The 19602-nt window shown below is 47.5% G+C and overlaps 1 protein-coding gene across 2 annotated transcripts in view; it reads left to right on the plus strand.

The window, feature by feature from the left end:
• The window catches only part of KLHL14 (kelch like family member 14), a 95891-nt gene that overhangs the window by 59911 nt on the left and 16378 nt on the right, over positions 1-19602 (plus strand). Inside the window, exon 4 of one of the 2 annotated variants that reach the window (XM_070421211.1) lies at positions 13558-13647. The exons of the other annotated variant lie outside the window; for it this stretch is intronic. Within the exon in view, the coding sequence (XP_070277312.1) occupies positions 13558-13647 (90 nt within the window). The remainder of the gene's footprint in view (positions 1-13557; positions 13648-19602) is intronic. 2 annotated transcript variants of the gene reach the window in all.

The raw sequence follows: 19602 nt of genomic DNA on the forward strand, positions 1-19602 counted from the left end.
ATAAGCCTGGTGTTTTATGTAAGTTATCCAATTTAATTAAATTCTCACAATAACCCTGTGAGGTGGATATTACAATCCACATCTTACTGATGAAGGAAATCGAGACTTCTAAACTCACAGTTAGCTGATATAAAACATAGACCTGTATGACACTATGCTACCTTCCATTTCAAATGGCAAATTGCATGTAAGTCTCCAATATTGAACCAAGTAGCTAAAACCACATGCTTTTTATGTTACTGTTTCATTTTAACCAAATTACTTTATTTTCTCCATCTGAAATTTCAAAGTATTGGTTACAAGTTACAGAAATCCAACTCATTATTACAAACTATTTTGCCATTAATTTAACAAATATTTATCAGGTGCCTACTGTGTGCAAGACATTTTTCTGGGCACTGGGAGTTCATTGGGGAGCAAGACAATCAATCATACATCTACACAGCTGATGTATCAGTACATTGCCTACGTATGTAGCTAATATATTAATAGAGAAATAGTTTATAAACAATAACAACCTGTATAATGATAGGCATCATTAATGCTACTAAGAACACTAAAGTGGGGTACAGGAGTGATGAATGACAGGAGAGGCCTTTTTAAGCGTGATTGTCAGACAAAGTCTCTCTAGCAGACACCTGAATAAAGTGATGGAACGAGTCAGGAGAACGCACCAAGGAAGGATGAATGCAGATGGGAATGTGTTTGTGGAGTTGGGGAGATGGCAAGGAAGCCAGTATGGCTGGAGCACTATTGGTGAAGGGACAGTGGTGACAAAGGGAGTGGAAACGGTGGCCAGCAGCCAGGCCACATGGTCCTGGTAGACCATTCTGCAAACTTCAGAGTTTATCCGGAGGGTGACGAGAAGTAAGGAAAGGACAGAGAAGTGGATGTCGTCATCTGACTTGGGTTTTAGAAGGATCATTCTGAGCGCTCTGTGAAGATTAAGCCAACGGGGACAAAAGTGAAAGCAGAGAAGCTGACTGTTCAAAGGCTCTTATAAAAATCTGGGACAGAAATGAGATTTATGGGGCCACATAACCAGGAGGGCAGGACATGGCTCAGAAACAAAATGTCAAAATCCCATCAAGATTCATTCTCTGTAGGTCTCATTGCTCCTCACTGTGAGCTCCATCTGTGCCCAGACCTGCCTCTCGTGGCCCCCAGCGGCTCCGGGCCTGGGCTCAGAAGGGAAGGTTCCTTCTCAGCTCCAACGGAAAACCCCTGTGAAGGGCCTGGTGGGTCATGGCACCATCTCTAGGCCAGTCACTATCATGCCCAGCACTGGAATATGGGCCCAGCTTTGTGGCCCAGGAATGGGGTGCTCTAATGACAGCAGAAGGGAAGTCTGCACCTTCTGTTTGCTGTTGTTGTTGTTGTTGTTGTTGTTTTAAGCAGGCAACGCCCCCTGGAAGGCCAGGGAAGGCTGCGATGGCTGGGGGGAGATTGAGGGCTGAAGAGGGCGCCTCACTACCTGAACGAGCCAAGCCCCAGTGACTTCCTCCTTCCCTAGATCTTTGACACTAAGTCCCTACACCACTGTGTTCCACCTTCCGAATGGTCTCACAAGTGTCTGTATTAGTTTCCCTTTGCGCATTTTCTAAGAACATAAGAAGGGCCATAGCGCCAAGTGCTAAATCGGCAAAGGAAACGGGTGTGGGGGGCAAAGCCCGCAGGAAAGCAGGTGCCGGCCAGGTGTCTTCTCCCAGTGGAGCCCCATGGACGCACCTGTTCCCTCCAGCGGGACTTGTGGCAGCGCCTGTGAATATTGTCACCAGGGTGGCTCATCAGAGACTCAGTGCTCCAGGTCTCTACCGAGGCTGGTCAGATAGACATCCTCTGCTCAACACACGCCCAAATCCCACACTCCCATAAGGAAGCAGGGCGGTAGCGTAAAGCACATTGTCTGTCTCCTCTGGCACAGATGGCCACTCTTGGATAAGGCCGTGGGCACACTCCTGAAACCTAAGTTGCCAGCTGCCAGCAGGGGGCCAGCCTGCAGCAGGCCTCTCTAAGGACGCACTCTCGGGCCTGTGTTAGCCCTTCCCTGCACACCCACGTGGACCTGAGCGGGAGTGGGGCTGGCCGCCCTGGAAAAACCAGTCAACATGAGCAGTCTGGTCCCACCAGGCCAAGAGCTGGAGGAGGGAGGCAAAGGGAGACAAGCTCTGGTTGGCTTGGCATTGCCTTTCAGGAGGCAAGTGCCCTAAAGCTGACTGGGGGTTTGAATGGCTGTCTTTATGGCTCCATGGTGAGCCTCTTGGTGAAGGCTTCCCGCTGCGCCGTGGGGTGCCCGCCATGCAGCTCCTGTCGGGCTCGGCTTGGCCGGCGCTTAGTCTTCTTGGTGGAGGACCTTTCATGACATTCTAGTCACGCAAGCTTCCCGAGCACCAGCCTAGCCCCCAGGAAGGTGCTGGGTGCCCCCCTAAACCCCCCATACTGGCGCGTCTGCCCCAGCCCCCCACACTGCACCTCAGACAGCGCCTGCAGCCTCTTGCTCAGACCTCGATGTCAAGCCCAGGAGGTGAGGGATGTCCACCCGTCTCTGCCTTGTCTCTGGGGCGCAGGGTGGAAGGGGGGTTTCCTTCTCCTTCTGTTGATTAAAAAAATACCTAGTGCTCCCCCAGTCTCCCACAAACACTCTCTTTGAAAAGGGCCCTACTCACTAATAGTGTTCCATATCATTGTTTATATAGGCTAAATGTGCACGTGTGTGTGTGTGTGTGTGTGTGTGCACACATCCAAATATCCAATCAATCAGAACCAGTCTAAGAGCCGCTTTCATCAAGTCCTGCCTACATGGCCTGGCAGGTACCTTCAGTCTCAGGGTCTCAGCCTAAAGTCTAAGACAGGAGAAGTGCCAAATGCTCCTGTGCGGTCATAAATATATTCATAAGTAAATATCACTTAACATTCAACGACTGTCTGGTTTTGCCAGTAAATGATGGTGCCAAGAAAGGAGAAAAGGGAACTTCAGTATTCATCACATTGCCCTCCATGTTTCCCTCTTCCGATCTGCACATCCCCATTCTCCACGTTTTCCCAGCAACACAGCTCTCAGAACTTCCTCAAGAGGCGGTTCTAGGCGCCCCTTCCCACAAAGGCCACCGCCCTGGGCTCCTCTCCTGAGATCATGGGCTGCACTTTCATTTCCCGGGTGTGTTGAAGCTATTGACTCGGATACTCTTGATTGCCCAGTCCGACTAGTGCTTCCTGAATGAAGCACACACATAGGTACATGTGGACATACACATGCACACACCATGACATGGTTGTGGGAGGAACATGTGACCAATCTTTCTGAATCTTTGCCGTGAAATATCCTTTCCAATTAAGTAAGGGCAGTAGCAAGACAGCAGCAAAGCAACTCCTTCTAGAACCAGGAGGTGGGTGCAGATGCTGGGAGAGATTGAATTCACGTGGAGGCCGTGGCTTCTGGATTGTCTGAGGGGAGCGAGCACCAAAGGGAATCTGAGTTGGGGAGTGGGCCAGTGGCCCAAAAGGACGGGTAGAAAACAGCCCCTCCCTTTTACCTGCTCCCACATTCCCCAGACACATTTTCCCTGGCTTCCACAAAATAGCTACTATCGCAATAATCTGATGATAAGGTGGAGAACATTTTGGAAAGGACTCTAATTTTAATAATCAATGTTTATAAAATAACCTAATTAGAATAAACAATATCACTAAAGCCTAGCCCAAGCTCTGGCACATAGTCATAGTAGGAACTCAGTATTTGTTAAATCCATGTTTCTTTTACTGACCGTGACTTTTGCTGCTGGGATGACCCGGAAAGCATTTTCTTAATCTTATGATTTAGCATAAGCCTCGCTTTCTCTCTAAGTTTCAGTGACTCCCTGTCTGGTGCTTCTGGTGCTTGTCTTCTATAGCATTGCCTGTCCTACCTCCCTGCTCACGTGTTCTCTTTCTTTCTGGGCTGTGAGCTTTGGACAAGTAATCTTTCTATGCTCAGAGCTTAGCACAATAACTAATAGTTCCTCAAATGCATATTTCTTAATGGAATGAATGAATGAAGAATGAATGAGTTGGCAGAGAGATGATTCTTCAATGTACCTTGTGCTATCTCCTGGGTTAGAAAGTGAGTAACTAGAGTTTACATTCCCACATCGAGTGTGTGATCTCTATCAGAATCCACTTCCTAATAGATTCTCATCATATAGACCTCACCCATTTCCTTCCTCCTTCAATAAGCTGGAACAGCTGTGGGGCCGGCCTCTAGGCGAGCGGAAGCAATTTCACAATGGTTTGTGCTGTCCTTTTGCTAGTTCAGCCACAGTTTCGGTAGCACTGGCTCCCCTGACCTTGGTCAAGGATTTTCTAGTCACGAGTTTAAATAATATGTATTGCTTTACTCGTTTAATCCATTTACAGAGTTGACTGTTTTTCCGATGCGCCTTTTTAGGTGCAGAACAATGACTAGTACAATCTCTCACGCCCCTCAAAGATACGGTCAGGAAGACGCTGTGTTGGCCCTTAGGAAAGGGAGCATGGGAGCGTTCATTAGCATGTTTCATCCGTGTGTCTGCAAACACAGCACTTTATAAAACGGGGAAAATTTTTGGAATAGATTGTAGCTTTCATTCCCAAAGGTGGTTTTACTTTCCAAAAGTGAAAATAAAACTATTCTTAATGTCTAAACTAACATTCCAGGAAGTTTGCAAAATAAAATAGTTGACATAGTGACAATCGCAATTTAGGGCTAGATCAGTGAAAATATCCTAATTAAAATAAAAATAAGTCAGTTCTGCTTTAATAGCGAGTAGAAGGGCTATTTTAAGTCTCCTTAGCCTCACTGGTTGTTAGCTCCCCACCCCATGTAAAGGGCTCAGACTCAACAAGGACCTGTTAAAAAGCCTGGCACAATCAGGCCTCGGATAGTTTCTAATGAAATATGTCACAGTCTTTGGAGAACTTACAAATCCTCCTTTGTTTAAAGCTAACATATGCACTGCATATAGAGCGACATCTATCCTAGTAGCCAAAGAATCCTGATCCAAGGCACACCTTCCTCCCTCTCTCCCTTTTCTTCCTTCAATTCCTCCCTCCTGCATATTTCCGGTACCCATCACATGTTCTACAAATTCCAGAGAAGGGAATGCCACAGTTTCCTTAACTGGCTAGCATTCACTCATTTGTGCCCCTAACATTTGTTGTTTACCTAATATTTCTAATTACTGTGTTGGGCATAAAAGCTATCGCAGTACATGGGTCTGACCCAGCCTTGGTCCTGGGCACAATGCTGGGGAGAAAGCTGTAGAGATGACACGGTCTGGCCTCAAGGAGCTCACAGATCCTGTAGGGATGACGCCCAAAGACACTGGCTGTTTGTCAGTTGTGTCATGACTTGGCAAGTGAACAGTAATGGCCTGCCTTCCGTGCAATGCTGGACAGAGAGGGGCTGACAAAGCAGCACTCTGGTCGGGAGACACTGCTGTAGATACAGGGTTGAGCTAGGACAGAGGAACACGCTCTCTTGGCTTTTGCACAGCCTCCAAAACATAGCATGTGTGCACGTATTTTTCAGATTTATGCATCTTGAACTCACTTCAAAGACTCTGTCTCCAGCGGGACTATGGGAACCCGGCCTGTTGTGCGCAGAGCCAGTTGGGGACGAGGGAGAAAGTGTTGACAACCTTTGGGTTAATTCAGAGCCTCCACCAGCTCAGCACTGGAATCAGACCATGTGAATTTCCTACGGGATTTAATTTTCCAGATGAACTGTCCATGCTGATCAAGTCATCCCCAATGCACAACACATTTCCATTTATTAGTAGTTTGCAGAGATAGTACGATCCAAATACAGCAGGAAAAAAGGAACGGAGCCTTTTCTGTAGCTGATCAATAATCTCCATCGGGCACTGCCTGCTGCCAGATGTTTGATCGTTTGTCTGTTTCTATCTGAGAGGCACTGGCCCCATCGCTAGACCTTTGCAGGAGGGCTGGGTGGCGGGATTAAGCTAACGAGGGAATTTTAAACAGTTTTGTTTCTCAATTACACTTACTGTAAAAATGAAAAAAAAAAATAGTAAAGCAAACAAACAAAACCTCTACAACCCCATGGCAAGGAATGCTCACTGAATATTATTAAAGTGAGGCATCTTTCTTTCAGGTGTATATATTTTTTCAACAGCATGTAATTGCTCTTTAAATTTGCTTCAATGAGTAAATATTTTCACAAATAGGTATTCTAGCAATGCCGTGCTTTCAAAAGATCATTTACTGGTATTTTGCCAGTTAAGGTGACTCCATAGAAAAGCATTTTAAAGACAGAAATAATACAGGTAGCATAAATTATGATATCAAGAAGTCAAAATCCAGCAGGAAAATCTATAAAACACAGGTGGATTTTAAACATATGAAAGGATGCTGAACCTGTATCATAATTAAATAAATGCAGATTTGAATGTTAACTAGATCCCAACTGTTCACCTACCGTATGGGCAAAGGGACAAGTGTGAAAAGGGGTCCAGTGTGATGATATTCATGAAAATGTAAAATGTACCCATCCTTTAGCCCAAAAGCTTCATGTGGGGGGATTAATCCTACAGATAAACTCCTGGGTGTGTGTGTTGTGTAACCAGAACAGCTGTCAGCACATGTCCCCTTCTCTCCTTCCCTGGGCCCCTTCCTGATCCAGCATCCATCGTCTCTCACCCAGACACCCCTCTCTGGTCCCCCTCTTTTCCCTCTTCTACCCACAACATCTACATCAGCCAGAGTAATCATTTTTAACATAAACCAGATGATGTCAGTCCACTGCTTCAAACTCCTCCAGTGTCTCCATCAAACTAAGAATAAAATCCACACGCCTCCCCTGGTTTATAAACACCCACCTGTCAGCCTCCGCCCTCTTCCTGACTTCCTCTCCCGCGTCTTTGGCCCTCGCCTCTGCCCCAGGCATGGAGGCTTCTCCAGGCTTCTCGGGCACACCCAGCTCATTCCCGCTTCCGGGTCTCTGCATGGATTCCTTCCCTTTATTTTCTAACGCTGGCTCCTTCTCTCCCCTCAAATTCTACCTTAAGGATCATTCCCCAGTGAGGCCTTCCCTGACCACCCCAGCCAGAGCAACATCCAGGCACTCCCTCTCTAACACAGTGTCCCATTTTATTTCTTTGTAGATCATGTCACCGCCTGGCTGTGTTCCTATGTGTCCCATATCTATTTGTTTGTGTTCTGTCCCCTGTAATGTAAGCACTATGTGAGTGGGGACACCATCCGCATAGTTCCTGTATGTTCTCAGCAACCAGGAAATTGTTGACACATAATGAATGTTTGTAAAGTTTGTTGATTGAGTTCATACATGGCCATCAGAAGGCATGGAACACACTGCAGGATACCCATCACATGGAACACTGTGGGGCTGTTACAAGAATGTGGTGGTGGGTAATCCAACGTTGTGCTGTGGCCAGGACTGCACCATTGCACCTGATCTGCCCTGGGTTTCCCCTCGATGCTGCAACCTTTTGCAGCAAGGGTTCAGGAATCTGGAGAAGGGGCTGTGACATAAACAGATATATAAATTTAGAAGGCATGGGGGAAAGCCAGGCAGAGACTTCACTCTATTGGCGAAGCTTGCTGAAACTCCAGACCCATCAGCTTTTTATTTACTGGAATATACATTTGCCCTTTAGCAAAGCAAACAGACATATCAAAGGTAAAGTTTAACAAACAATAAAAGGATTATCAGGTTAGGGGATCGTCTTCAGCTATTCATCCAGCGGCAGGTAATAATATGCAGATTTTCAGCCCTGCTGAATATCAAAGTCCATCAGCCTTCTGATGGACTTCTTGCATCTACATGCCAACCACTTTTTGGTCCTTGCCTCCAGCACCTTGACCTCATCTCAGACCCTCGCTGCTCCTGGTCTTCCTGCTGTTCTTGACACTCCCTGCACCAGTGCCTCAGGGCCTTTGCACTTACTGTTCCTGCTTCTCCATCCTTCATGGCTCGGTTCCCTCAATCTTCTACTCAGAAGCCACCCACTCAGAAAAGCCTTCCCTGACTGCTCTCAAAACCCCTCACCCTGTCCTTCCCCCTCCTCTGACCCTGCTTTACTTTTCTTCATGGTACTTGTCCTTGGAAACAAAATTGCCTATCTAGTTGTGTACATATTGCCTATGTGCTTCCCCTGACCGGAACATTCCTTGTTGCTGTTCCTCATGACCTCCTCAGCAGGTAGAACATGGCCTGGCGTAGAGTAGCCGCTGAAAACAATAGTTGATTGGTGGGGAGTAAATAAATGAATGGATTCTTGAGTGCAAAAAAGCGAAGTAGTAAACATTGTGCCCATTGAACACTACTGCCATTTGTATGAGAGGAAATGACTCCTGTGTATAATCTCTCTGGAAGGCAAACCAAGAACACAGTGCCAGTGATGGCCTCTGGGGCAGGGAGCCAAAGGGCTGCAGCTCAGGAATGGGGGGGAAGACTTATGGGTCCCCCATCCCCTTATTTTTTATAAGATTGTATTTTTACCATGAACATTAATTATTTTTTCAAAACAAGGTAGAAGTATGTCATATTCGACAGTTTTGCAAGTTTATGAATTTAAGGCCAAGAGGAAATCAAGGCCCTCATAAATGTGACATCGAAGTGATAAATATCCCATCATCATTTATTTAGTGATTTTATGACGTTGGCATAGCCACGATGACCCGCGGCTCGGATGTTCGTGGACATCCTGTGTTTGTGGAGGATTCCCGTAACTTCCTCAGGGAGAGGAACACCTTCCTCAGATGTGACATAGGGGAGGGAGTGGACGTGTCGCTCTCCAGCAGAATGAGGCCTTCAAACACACAAGCCCCTGCACACTGCATGTGCCAGGCAAAGCGCCTCTATGCCCAAGACACGGTGGTGAATCTGCTCACGAGGTTGAAACAGGTGCTCGTTGCTTAAAAATCTGCCAGGAGACTTTACCCGCCCTTACCTGGCTTGTTTGCGCCCTGTTTTCCTTGCTCCTTCAAACAAATGTACCCTACTTGAAGAAAACCCACCATTTGAATATTGGATTTCTAGAACAAAACAAACAAAAAAAAACTTTAAAGGAGTGCCCACTTGCTTTAATTAGGATTCCTTTAAATATGAAAATAATAGACATTTAACATATGATTTAACACAAAAAAAATTATACAGGGATTTCAGGAACACCATCACTGAAGACACAGGTACTAGTAATGACTTGCTGGTTGGGCGCACACACCTATTGAGAGTCGGTAGAGTGAAATGGGTAGGAGCGCGGGTTGGGATCCAGTAGCCCTGTGTCTGGGTCCTCTCTGCCATTCATTAGCTGAGTATGACCTTCAACAAGTGACGTAACCTCTTAAAACCTCAGTATTTCTTAGAGAAATAAAATGAGTGAGTGATGCCTCCCTTGTAGTTAGCTGTATTAAATGAAAGATGTAGATAAATCAAATAGAGGTATATTTTATCCTGTATTATATTTTATCATACATTATAATATCATGTATTATTTCCTTCATTTAATTTCTGCTGGCCTGAATGGGAGCAAATGCGTGGCAAGAACAAAACATGGTGTTATATTTTCAGCAATATAATCCAGGTACCTATATATAAATACAAGTGTGTGTGTATATATGTATATATATATAGATATAGCACCAGCATAGTGCCTGGCACATAGTAAATATTTGGTGCATGGTGGTTACTATTGTGAAAAGTAGCACAAAATGCTCTTCACAAAGACTAACTTGATGCATAACATTCCAGGCTATTTTATTGCACTGGTACCAGGAGGAGTAAAAAGCCTGTGTAACTGAGATTTTTATGGCCTTAAAGTGATGGGGAAACAATTAACCGGCATTTGCGTGAATTGTGGCCGAGATTCAACTTGTAGCAATTGCTGACATCTACTGAGTGTGTGATGACCGGCCACTCGGCAGAGTAAACGCTGGGACTCAATAGCTTTCCCACGTTTACTGTATGGTATCACCTGTTCTTACTTTCTTCATTAAAAATATTCCATGCAAACGTTTGATTTCACTTCCCAGGCTAGAATAGAATTTCCCTCGGAGTGACAAAGGCAAAAATGATACAGATTGCTTCAAATTTAGGGACTAAGTGAGTGTATTCCCGCAGATGTCCAAAGGTTTCTTCTTTTTCTATTTTCTGGCCTCCCTCCTCCTCCCCCTTTCCTTCCAGCACTTGTAGTTTGTTTCATAAAAGTTGAGCATTCTCACAAAGGGCCTCCGAGACACATGTGAGGAGAGGCTAAGTCTGATTTGAAAGTGCCTCTCTCCTGCTCCCTCTGAGTAAAGTGACCTTTTTAAATGGAGGGAAGTGGGTTTAGATGACAGTCATGATAAATGCGGTCATGTTCACTCAATAAAATAAGGCCCAGTGCATTTGAGGATAAATCAGTGGAATGTACAGCCCCACCTGTCTGTCTCCATCATTCATTTCCACTGTCACTTTCACAGTGGCTGATGGATCACAGTTGCTGTAAAATTAGACAGCCTTTAATCTCATTTCATCCTGATTAGCTTCTCTTTACCCTTTCCCTCTGACTCACTGACTGACACGCTAAAAACGCACACGGGGCTGCCGGTGAGCACGGAGCACAAACTTCTCCTCCAGCACCTGCTCGTGAGGGCGCGGCGAGTGTCCGCCTCTAGAGAAAGCCGGAGAGGGGCAGGCGGGTCTTCTTCATTCTTCAAAAGGTGACCAGTAAGTGCAGGACCTCCTTCGGCCTTGAACAGATGTCTGCCCTTGCTTGCTGCCCTGTTTATTTTACTTCCCTTCAGGTTCCATCAGAAATCAAAGAAAGTAGGTCTTTTACAAAACTCCAACATTCATTTCATATAGATTTTTTCTTCTAATAAATTTGGAGCCTTTTACATTCAGAAGAATTTCAAAGAGCTTTGTGCGTATTTACAGCCTCGCGCAATTCATGGTAATAATTCAAAAGAGACAATAATGCAGGAATGAGGATACTGACATATCCTGCCAAGAAAGACAGCATACGAGGTTTAAAAACAAGAGTAAATACTCTAAGTGTCGATAAAGAGGAATGCCTTCAAGTAGCCTTTCCATTAGAACTGCAAAGACCCCCTCTCTTATTTGGAAGGTTTCAGTCGTTAGCCTAGGTCAGTGGTCGGCAAACTCATTAGTCAACAGAACCAAATATCAACAGTACGACGATTGAAATTTCCTTTGAGAGCCAAATTTTTTAAACTTAAACTATATAGGTAGGTACATTGTTATTAACTTAATTAGGGTACTCCTAAGGCTTAGGAAGAGCCACACTCAAGGGGCCAAAGAGCCGCATGTGGCTCGCGAGCCGCAGTTTGCCGACCACTGGCCCTAGTGCAATTGTTTCATTTGTTTGCATAACCGTAGGGGTAATCACATGAAAAACAGGCTTAAGGATAAACCATCTATTATTTCCTTCACTTAATGTCTGCCTGCCTGAATGGGAACAAGTGAATGGCAAGAACAAAATACAAGTGCAGTTGTATTTTCAGAGACAGTGCCGTATTATAAAGCTGGACTTCCAGTTACAAAGAAGAGAATACCATTTGTATTACTCGTAAGATGCGGACATTGAACGGGCCAGAAATGTTAAGTAGATGTTGGAAGAGTGGCTGCCATCACATGCTGGTTGTAGCCGGTGGCCCCTGCTTTTCCGCTCATTTCTCACGGGAGCAGATGGCCATCAAGGCTAGGCGTCTGCGCTGACCAGCTGACATGATGATGGACTGAGTAGCATCAGGCTGTTCATGAGACACGTAACGTATGGGGAGCATAGTTTGTTGTTGGTGTTTTGGAACCATCCTCATAATCCAAACCATGATGAGTTCATTTGAAAAAGAAAAAAGCGAGGATGTTCAAAACCTATCCAATCTTAGTTGTTCAATGAACCCAACACACACTCTGCTCCAAATGGATTCTAAGAGGCGACGCTGCAGAATCTGTCTGGCTGAAAGCATTTCCCAAAGAGATAACTGAGGGTTGAGGAGGGGGGAGGACGTTCCCAAGATGACGCCCTGTGTCCATCGACCTAATTAATGGACCTCACAAACCAATGGCACACCCAATTTCTCCTACATTATCCCCGAAATCAGGGCTTTACATAGCAATGCCTTCTCCCTTGTGGCTGTCAGTTCAAAGAACAATGAATAGTCACAGTAAAAATAAAAACATGATAAAATAATCGAAACTCCTACAATCCTTGAGTAAAATGCTTCAAGGACCTGGTTGGCTCTTTCAGAAGCTGCATTATGGGTTTCAAAGCTTTGCCTGTTTCCTATTCTTTTTACTTGCCTACCTTAGCCTGCCTAAGCACATTCTGAAAAAATATATAATAATAATAACAACAAAATAAGATGAGAGAGGTGTGTCCTCCAAAACACGTCGGGTGTAGGACAGGCACGCGCTCTCTCTTTCCCTCTCTCTCCCCATTGGAGGGAGAGCTGGAGGCAGACCTGGCCTTGAGTCATATTGATTTCCCAGCGCACTGGTTCCTTAAGTGCTCTGCTGATCCGTGTCAGGCAATACGTTCCCTGCCTGAGCGTGCACATCACCTCCATCTCTCCTCACCTAGATTTAAGGTGCCCATGTGATGAGCCGAACAAGGACATCATTTACTCCGGGTGTCACTGGCCCCGGCCAGCGCATGTGTTATAACTGATGCTGCGGACGGTCACATTTACAAAGGAGATGACACCGGCCGAGGTCAACACCGCGCTGTGATTGGGGGGGGGGGGGGGGGGTGTCCTGTTCTGGTTGCGTGTGTCTCCCAAATGAAAATGTAAATGAGAACCAACCCCGAGAAACCTGGCTTTCACGGGCTTCTGACTACCACCCCCTCCTCGCAGCCCGCACCCTGGGGCAGGGAGACAGGCGAGGTGAGCGGGATGAATATTCGTGATGTTCCTGACGGTTTTTATCTTTGTTCCAGAAGAGCTCCTAAGCAGAGAGATAGGCGATGTGTGATTGTGCTGCTAATGACATTGTACAGGAAATTGAGCGTATGCATTTGGAGGAGGCATTAAATCAGCAGGACCTTAATTTAAAAACTGAACACTGTATGGAAAGCCGGCCTGCTAGGCGCTGGGGGATAGACAGCCACCCAGCACCCCGAGTGTGTTTACGGGGCATCTCAGCAAACCGAGGGGGGGCAGGGCCTCTGAATGACCCCACGAGTGTGCAGGGTTAGCTCCTCCAGGAGGGCGCCCGCCCTGACCATTGGGAGTCTCAGTCACTGCTTCAGAGCGAGAGCCCCACCAGCAGGCAGGGAGGGCTGGAGAACTGAAAGCAGCGTGACAGGTTGTCCTTGGCTAATTTGTGGAATAACATGATGTAAAACTCATCCAAAGGGGCCGGGCTTGCCGTCACTGGGCACAGCCCCTGAGCCAATGTGGGGGCTGGGTGGGCGCCCTGCTCTGCTGTTGGCTCTCTCCTTCCGACGGACTTCATCTCACGTTCTCTACACTTTGGTGAAAGCAAATACCTAGTGAGCCACAGGCAGGGGCTCAGATGGAAAAGGTCACACGGCTGTGTTTTCTTCTTCGTTCCAGTCATGCCCTACAACAGCGCCCACCACTGCGTCGTGGAGGTGGAGAACTTCCTGTTCGTGCTGGGCGGAGAGGACCAGTGGAACCCTAACGGTAACTATATATTTTTTAATATATTTTCCATTGATTTCAGAGAGGAAGGGCGAGGGAGAGAGAGAAACATCAATGATGAGAGAGAATCATTGATTGGCTGCCTCCTGCACACCCCACACTGGGGATGGAGCCTGCAGCCCGGGCCTGTGCCCTGACCAGGAATTGAACCATAACTTCCTGGTTCCTAGGTCGACGCTCAGCCACTGAGCCGCACCAGCGGGGCCTGATGGTAACTATTGAACAAGACAATAGCGGCTGGCCCACGAGGACGTGTGCCAGGAAAGGCCCTGGTAACTGTCCAGCATCATGACTGCGGGTGACATGTGTCTGTGCCGCGGGACCCGGAGGGGTCAGGGAGGTGGGCTGTGAGCGGAAGGAAGGTCAGTCCTGAGCTGGCAGAGGATGCCCGCAGCGCACTCACTCACTCACTCGCCGGCTGCCTGGGGGCTCAGCTCTGAGCTGGCGCCCGGCCCTCTCCTCACCGGCCCTGGAGGGATGGAGGCCACGGCCACGCACGGCCTCCCAGAGGCAGGTGACCAGCTGCAGCTGCGAGGATACCCCACCTTCTCCCCCACGGTCTCCCGTCTCACAGCGTCATGATGCAGCTTCAGTAACGAAGTGTGATCGGCAGCCGCGCTGCACGAAACCTGCGCGGAGGTTCTTGTGCGGCTTCTATTCCTGGAGACCCGTGGCAGGTGGCCCGCCCTTCCCGGCTTCTTCTGCTGCTCACCGCCACCCCGCCTGCTGGTGTGGGTGCTTCGGGCATTCACCGCAGAGAAAGGAAGCCCTTGGACACATTTCCCGAGCCCAGCCTGAGGGGAGCGCGGGGCCTGGCAGGACACGCAGCCTTACCAAGGTCTGGGGGAAGCTCTCACCTCGGGGAGGAGCTGCGGCTGCACCTGCTGTGTAACCGGGTGCTCATGGCTGAGAAGCCATCAAACAGCTGCAGGTACACGCTTTCACTTTAAAACCCCGAGCATCCCGATGAGATTACATAGGCCGCGTGTATTTTAGCGCGAATGCTCTCTTTCAGCATCTGCACAGGCAAGTTATAGAGAATCGGCACATCTGTTCATTCTAGAATATCTTAAAGGAACACCACCCGGCCACCCTCCGGGACCGTTTCTCTGAAGCAAGGGCGCATTCTTCGGCGAGACCTGCAGCCCGGTTGGTGCACGGCTTTCCTTGCTGGAAAGGGGATAGTTCCTGGCCTTGCGAGAATAGGAGCGAAAATGATAGGTCCTCGCTCTCCTCCAGCTTTTCTTTGAAATGACGGCTTTGATGCTACCAAAGGCCCCGGCATTCCCACAACCGCCCCCCCAACAAACACCCCAATGGCTGCTTAACCCGTCCTTCCTCGGCGGTGATTTCCGCTGACCGGACCACCTGTAAGGGAACGTGCAGTCCTGTCATCAAGCTTATCTGAGCAAAGGATCTGCAGAACCTTCTCTTTAAAGGCCAGGGGAAAGGTAGCCCCTGACCAAAGGCCCGGCCGCAGGGCCCTGCTTCTGATGGCAGCCCTCTCCGCCCACCTGTTCCCAGGTGAATGGCCGCCGTCACAGTACCAGCCTCCGCCACACCTCGGTATTCACGGAGCCCTGTGACCGGCCATTCCCCTGAGACCGGCCCTCATCAGCCGCACGGAAAACCTGCCCCCGGGTTATCTCCCCCAGATGACCGGCAGCAGCTTTCTGCTCCGCTTCTATCAAACGCACAGCTCAGAGGGCCGGGTGGGGGATGAGGATGGACATACTCCTTCCTCTACTTCAGAGAAGCCAGGTTTTATCTTTGACGAATTCACACTCCCACGAAACTGGGCCAGTGGACCTCACTGGTGTGCCTCCCCCCACCCTGAGAAGAACAGCAATTTGCTTGAAAGCCCTCATTGAAGATGCTGTGAGCAAAGACTCCAGAACGCATAGCATTGCTTTCCTGTGGGGACGCCTGTCACCACCCAGCCAGCTCCATGTGAGCCCCACGTGACACGTTCTTGTCAGACCAAAGTCTTGAGTCACTTTTGAAAATTGTAGCTAATGCGTTTCATGTGATTTAATGTGCATCTTCTCTCTCGCTTTAGCTACTCAGAATTGAATTTTAGTGAAACCTTAAGTACTGTATTGTAATTTTACTTTTCAGTCTCGATATGGCAGCTCACTCTCTCTTTCCCTGAGACCCTTTTTAAACCTTGGGGGTTCCACCTGCAGTGCTGGGGCATCCTGTCCCTGACCTGTGTGGCATGTGACGTCATCTAGTGTAGGTCTGGGGAAATGCAGAGGAACCACTGATTGGCTCTCCCAAATACAGGAGAATCGTTACTCTATGAAGCAAACAGCCCCGCCTCCTGTACCCTTAGGTCGACCTAAATCATTGGCTGAGGCCTTCTCCCAGGTGGGGGCTCAGGACGAGCAGGGAGGGGCCTGTTCCACTGAGGTCAATTCTACAGAGTGGGAGCAGCTGTGGCCGTGAGCACCCAACACTCACAGCAGGTGGGAAATGGGTGCACCAGTCTGGTATAGGGGTCTGGGCTAGGAACCAAAACACACACTCACCACAACCCCGTCAGTGTTTTCCATGGGGCTCCACGTACCGTCCATCTGGTAAACCACAGCTGACCATGTTGGCACTGACAGTCGTATTTATTGGGGACTCGTTTCTTGCCAGGAGCTTGGCCAAGCACCCACCTCATCATTTGAAGTAATGCTCCCAGCCATGATTGTGGTTCCCCTGTGAGGAGACCAAGCCTGGAGAGGCTGGATAACTTGCACAGACACACCGAGTGCAAGAGGCTGAGCTGCTTCAGTGTACATCTGTCTGACTCCAGGGCAGTGATGGTGAACCTTTTGAGCTCGGCGTGTCAGCATTTTGAAAAACCCTAACTTAACTCTGGTGCTGTGTCACATATAGAAATTGTTTTGATATTTGCAACCATAGTAAAATAAAGACTTATATTTTTGATATTTATTTTATATATTTAAATGTCACTTAACAAAGAAAAATCAACCAAAAAATGAGTTCGCATGTCACCTCTGACACGCGTGTCATAGGCTCGCCATCACTGCTCTAGGTCCTCAGTCTTTAAACCACTTCTTTTCTAGTCAACACCTGACTGTTCTCCCAGCCACCCTCTCTAATGGGGATTGGGTTTCTCAACCTTCTCACTCTTCATAGGATTAGAGGCAGGTAGCAAATTTTACTTCCTCTTCATTGCCAGCCCTACGCCCCAAAGACTCATCCCTTCAAAGGATGATTTCAGATTATACCACCTGCTGCCCCTCTCTGTGGCAGCTCTCCACTGTTTTCCGGATAATGCCACCTCCTTCACTCGACCCCACCACTTTTTCACTGTCCATCATCCCCTTGTGTCTTTATTTCCCTCCGTTCCGAGTTTATATTCCATTGTCCATCCCTTTAACCAGTCACACTGGTGCACACACCTGCAACCCTCGTGTCTGCCTCCTTGCATTATACTTACCTAGTAAATCCTGGGTCCTGGTTACATCCATTCTGTCCCACCTCTCCCCTGCCCCTGAGCAACTCCATGTGGATATAGACAACCACAGCCACTCTGGCTCCTATGCACCATGCTGACTACTAGCCAGCTGCACTTCAAATTGTCCTGATCAGTACACTCTCCCACCCTCCTGCTTAACTATTCCACACCTTCTCTCTCAAATGCCTTTCTCCAAAGCCTCCCTCCTCACTCAGCATAGCCTCTCTTCTTAGTTCAATTACAATAGAAGCAATGGAGGATAAACATCTGTATCTGCACCTACCATGTATCTGTGGCTACCCATATGTTCTATCTTTTCTCCTGTGGTTGTCTCTGCCCCTGTCTAAGGCCTGTTCTTCATTCCTTCTTGCTTTCTCAAGTACTTTTGCAATACTTCCAAACTTAAAAGCACAAACAAATAGAAGCTTCTTTAGGTGGTATATCCTCCAGCTATAATCTTCTTTTTTTTCATGGCAGAAGTTCTAGAAAGTATTCCCTACCCTCTTTTCCATGCTTTCTCATATTTTAGTCTCCTAGAGGAGTCCCCACTCGGGCTTTCATTCCCACCCGTCCATGGAAGCAGCCACCTGTCCAGGCCACCACCAACCTCGTTGTCAAATTGAATGTTTAATTCTCAGATGCTAACTCCTCTTTTTGAAACACTATTTGACACAGCTTCCAAAATGCCACACTTTTCCTCCTATCTCTGACAATGTCTTTCCTTTGCTAGTTTTCCTCCTTCTATCCCAGGGCTAATTCCCAGGATTTGTATTACCTTCCATTGTCATACCTCTGCCTAACGGGGTTTCCTTCTGTTCGGTGACTTTAAATAATATTTCTGGAATAATAATCCCAAAACTTGCACCTACAGCCTCATTTAGCTAGTGGTCTACCAGGTACTTCCACTTTGAGATCCCATAGGCCTCTCAAGGTCAAGTCCAAAGCTAGGTGACTTCTCTCCTCAACCCCCAAACTACTCCTGCTGGTTTTCCCCACCTCAGCACATCGCATGGCCTTCTGTCCAGTTACTCAGGCTAAAAACCTGGCAACCTTCCTTCTTTATCTCCTCTTTATCTCACACTAATAATCAGAAAATGTTATTGGCTGTTTCCTTGCAGTAGACCCCAAACCTGACCACATCTCTCTGCCTGAACCTTCCTACAATGACCTCCTGATAGCTCAGCTGCTTTGAGAGTGGCGCCTCTATAGTCTGTTCTTCACGCAGCAGCCAGAGTAATCTTTGTAAGAGACAAATTAGGCCATCTTCCTTGCTTGCTCAACACCCCCCACATGCCTGCCTTCGTTCTTATAACAAAAGGTGTGATCCTACCCTCGTCCATAACACACTGCTCTGGACCTTGACACGTCTCCGGCTTCTGTCCCAGCCGCTCCAGCGTTCCTGCTGGGTTTGAATTCATGAGCAGCCCAGGAGTTTCTGCTCCATACCCCATGGCCTGAGGGGCTCGTTCTGCAGGTATTTGCATGGCTTGAAAAAGGCATCTGTGGCATTCTACCTAAGCTGGCCTCCCCTCTACCAATCCCTGGCCTTCATCTACTTGACAATATAGTCTATACTTGTTCATTCATTGACCAAAACAGGAACTTAGCCTTTCTTTTCTCCCCCAATATATCATCAGAATCTAGAACACATAAGACACATAATAAGTACTCAACAGATCATTGTGCAATTAATAATTGGGTTTTGTATACACGCCCACGTAAAACCACGCATGTACATGCGTGCCTGCGCACACACGCACGCACATGTCAGATGATTGTCATTTCAGGTGCTACACAGAAAACGGATTACACTCCTTGGCTTCCATTTCTTGGTGACAATCTGTGTGTAAATAAGAATAGTTTTTATGCCTCAAAGGCATGGCTGTGCTTGGGTTCAGCGGACGGACAAGCTGGCTACCCGGCTCCAAGGGCTCATGTTCCCCATTCAGCACTTGTACTTGCACTAGGTCACAGCAACTGCGCTTCCCTCAAATACACACACACAATGTACATGACACGCATAGATTAAAACGGACTTCCTTAAACCTCAGATTGTGGCGATTGCTACTGTTTCCACAGAGAGAGAGTGGGCTCTCCCACTCCTGGAATTCTGGGATCGTTTAAAAAATAAAAATAAAAGCTCTAACCAGAGATATCACACAGGGTGGTCTTGGAAGTGATGCTTTATAGGCAATAACTTCATGTTTTTAAAGCATAAAAACACCAAAGCTAGAGTGTTTTGCCCTAACTTTGGGATAAAACTGGCTTGACAGACATATTTGCTCTTATTATTAAGGTTGATTTATTTGTATCATAACTCATTAAAAGGGGGCAGAGAAGGGAGGAAAAGGGAAAAACATTGGAGGTGGCACGTTTATTCTTCTACTGACTTCACTTCTCACCCCTGTTAGAGAGTCCCTCTACTTCAGGCATCTATTTGTTAAGCCTGAGAACAGGGGTATCTT

This window comes from Myotis yumanensis, unplaced genomic scaffold (genome assembly GCF_028538775.1).
Source record: "Myotis yumanensis isolate MYYU_CA2020_CCGP unplaced genomic scaffold, mMyoYum1.0.hap1 SCAF_7, whole genome shotgun sequence".
Lineage (NCBI taxonomy): Eukaryota > Metazoa > Chordata > Mammalia > Chiroptera > Vespertilionidae > Myotis > Myotis yumanensis.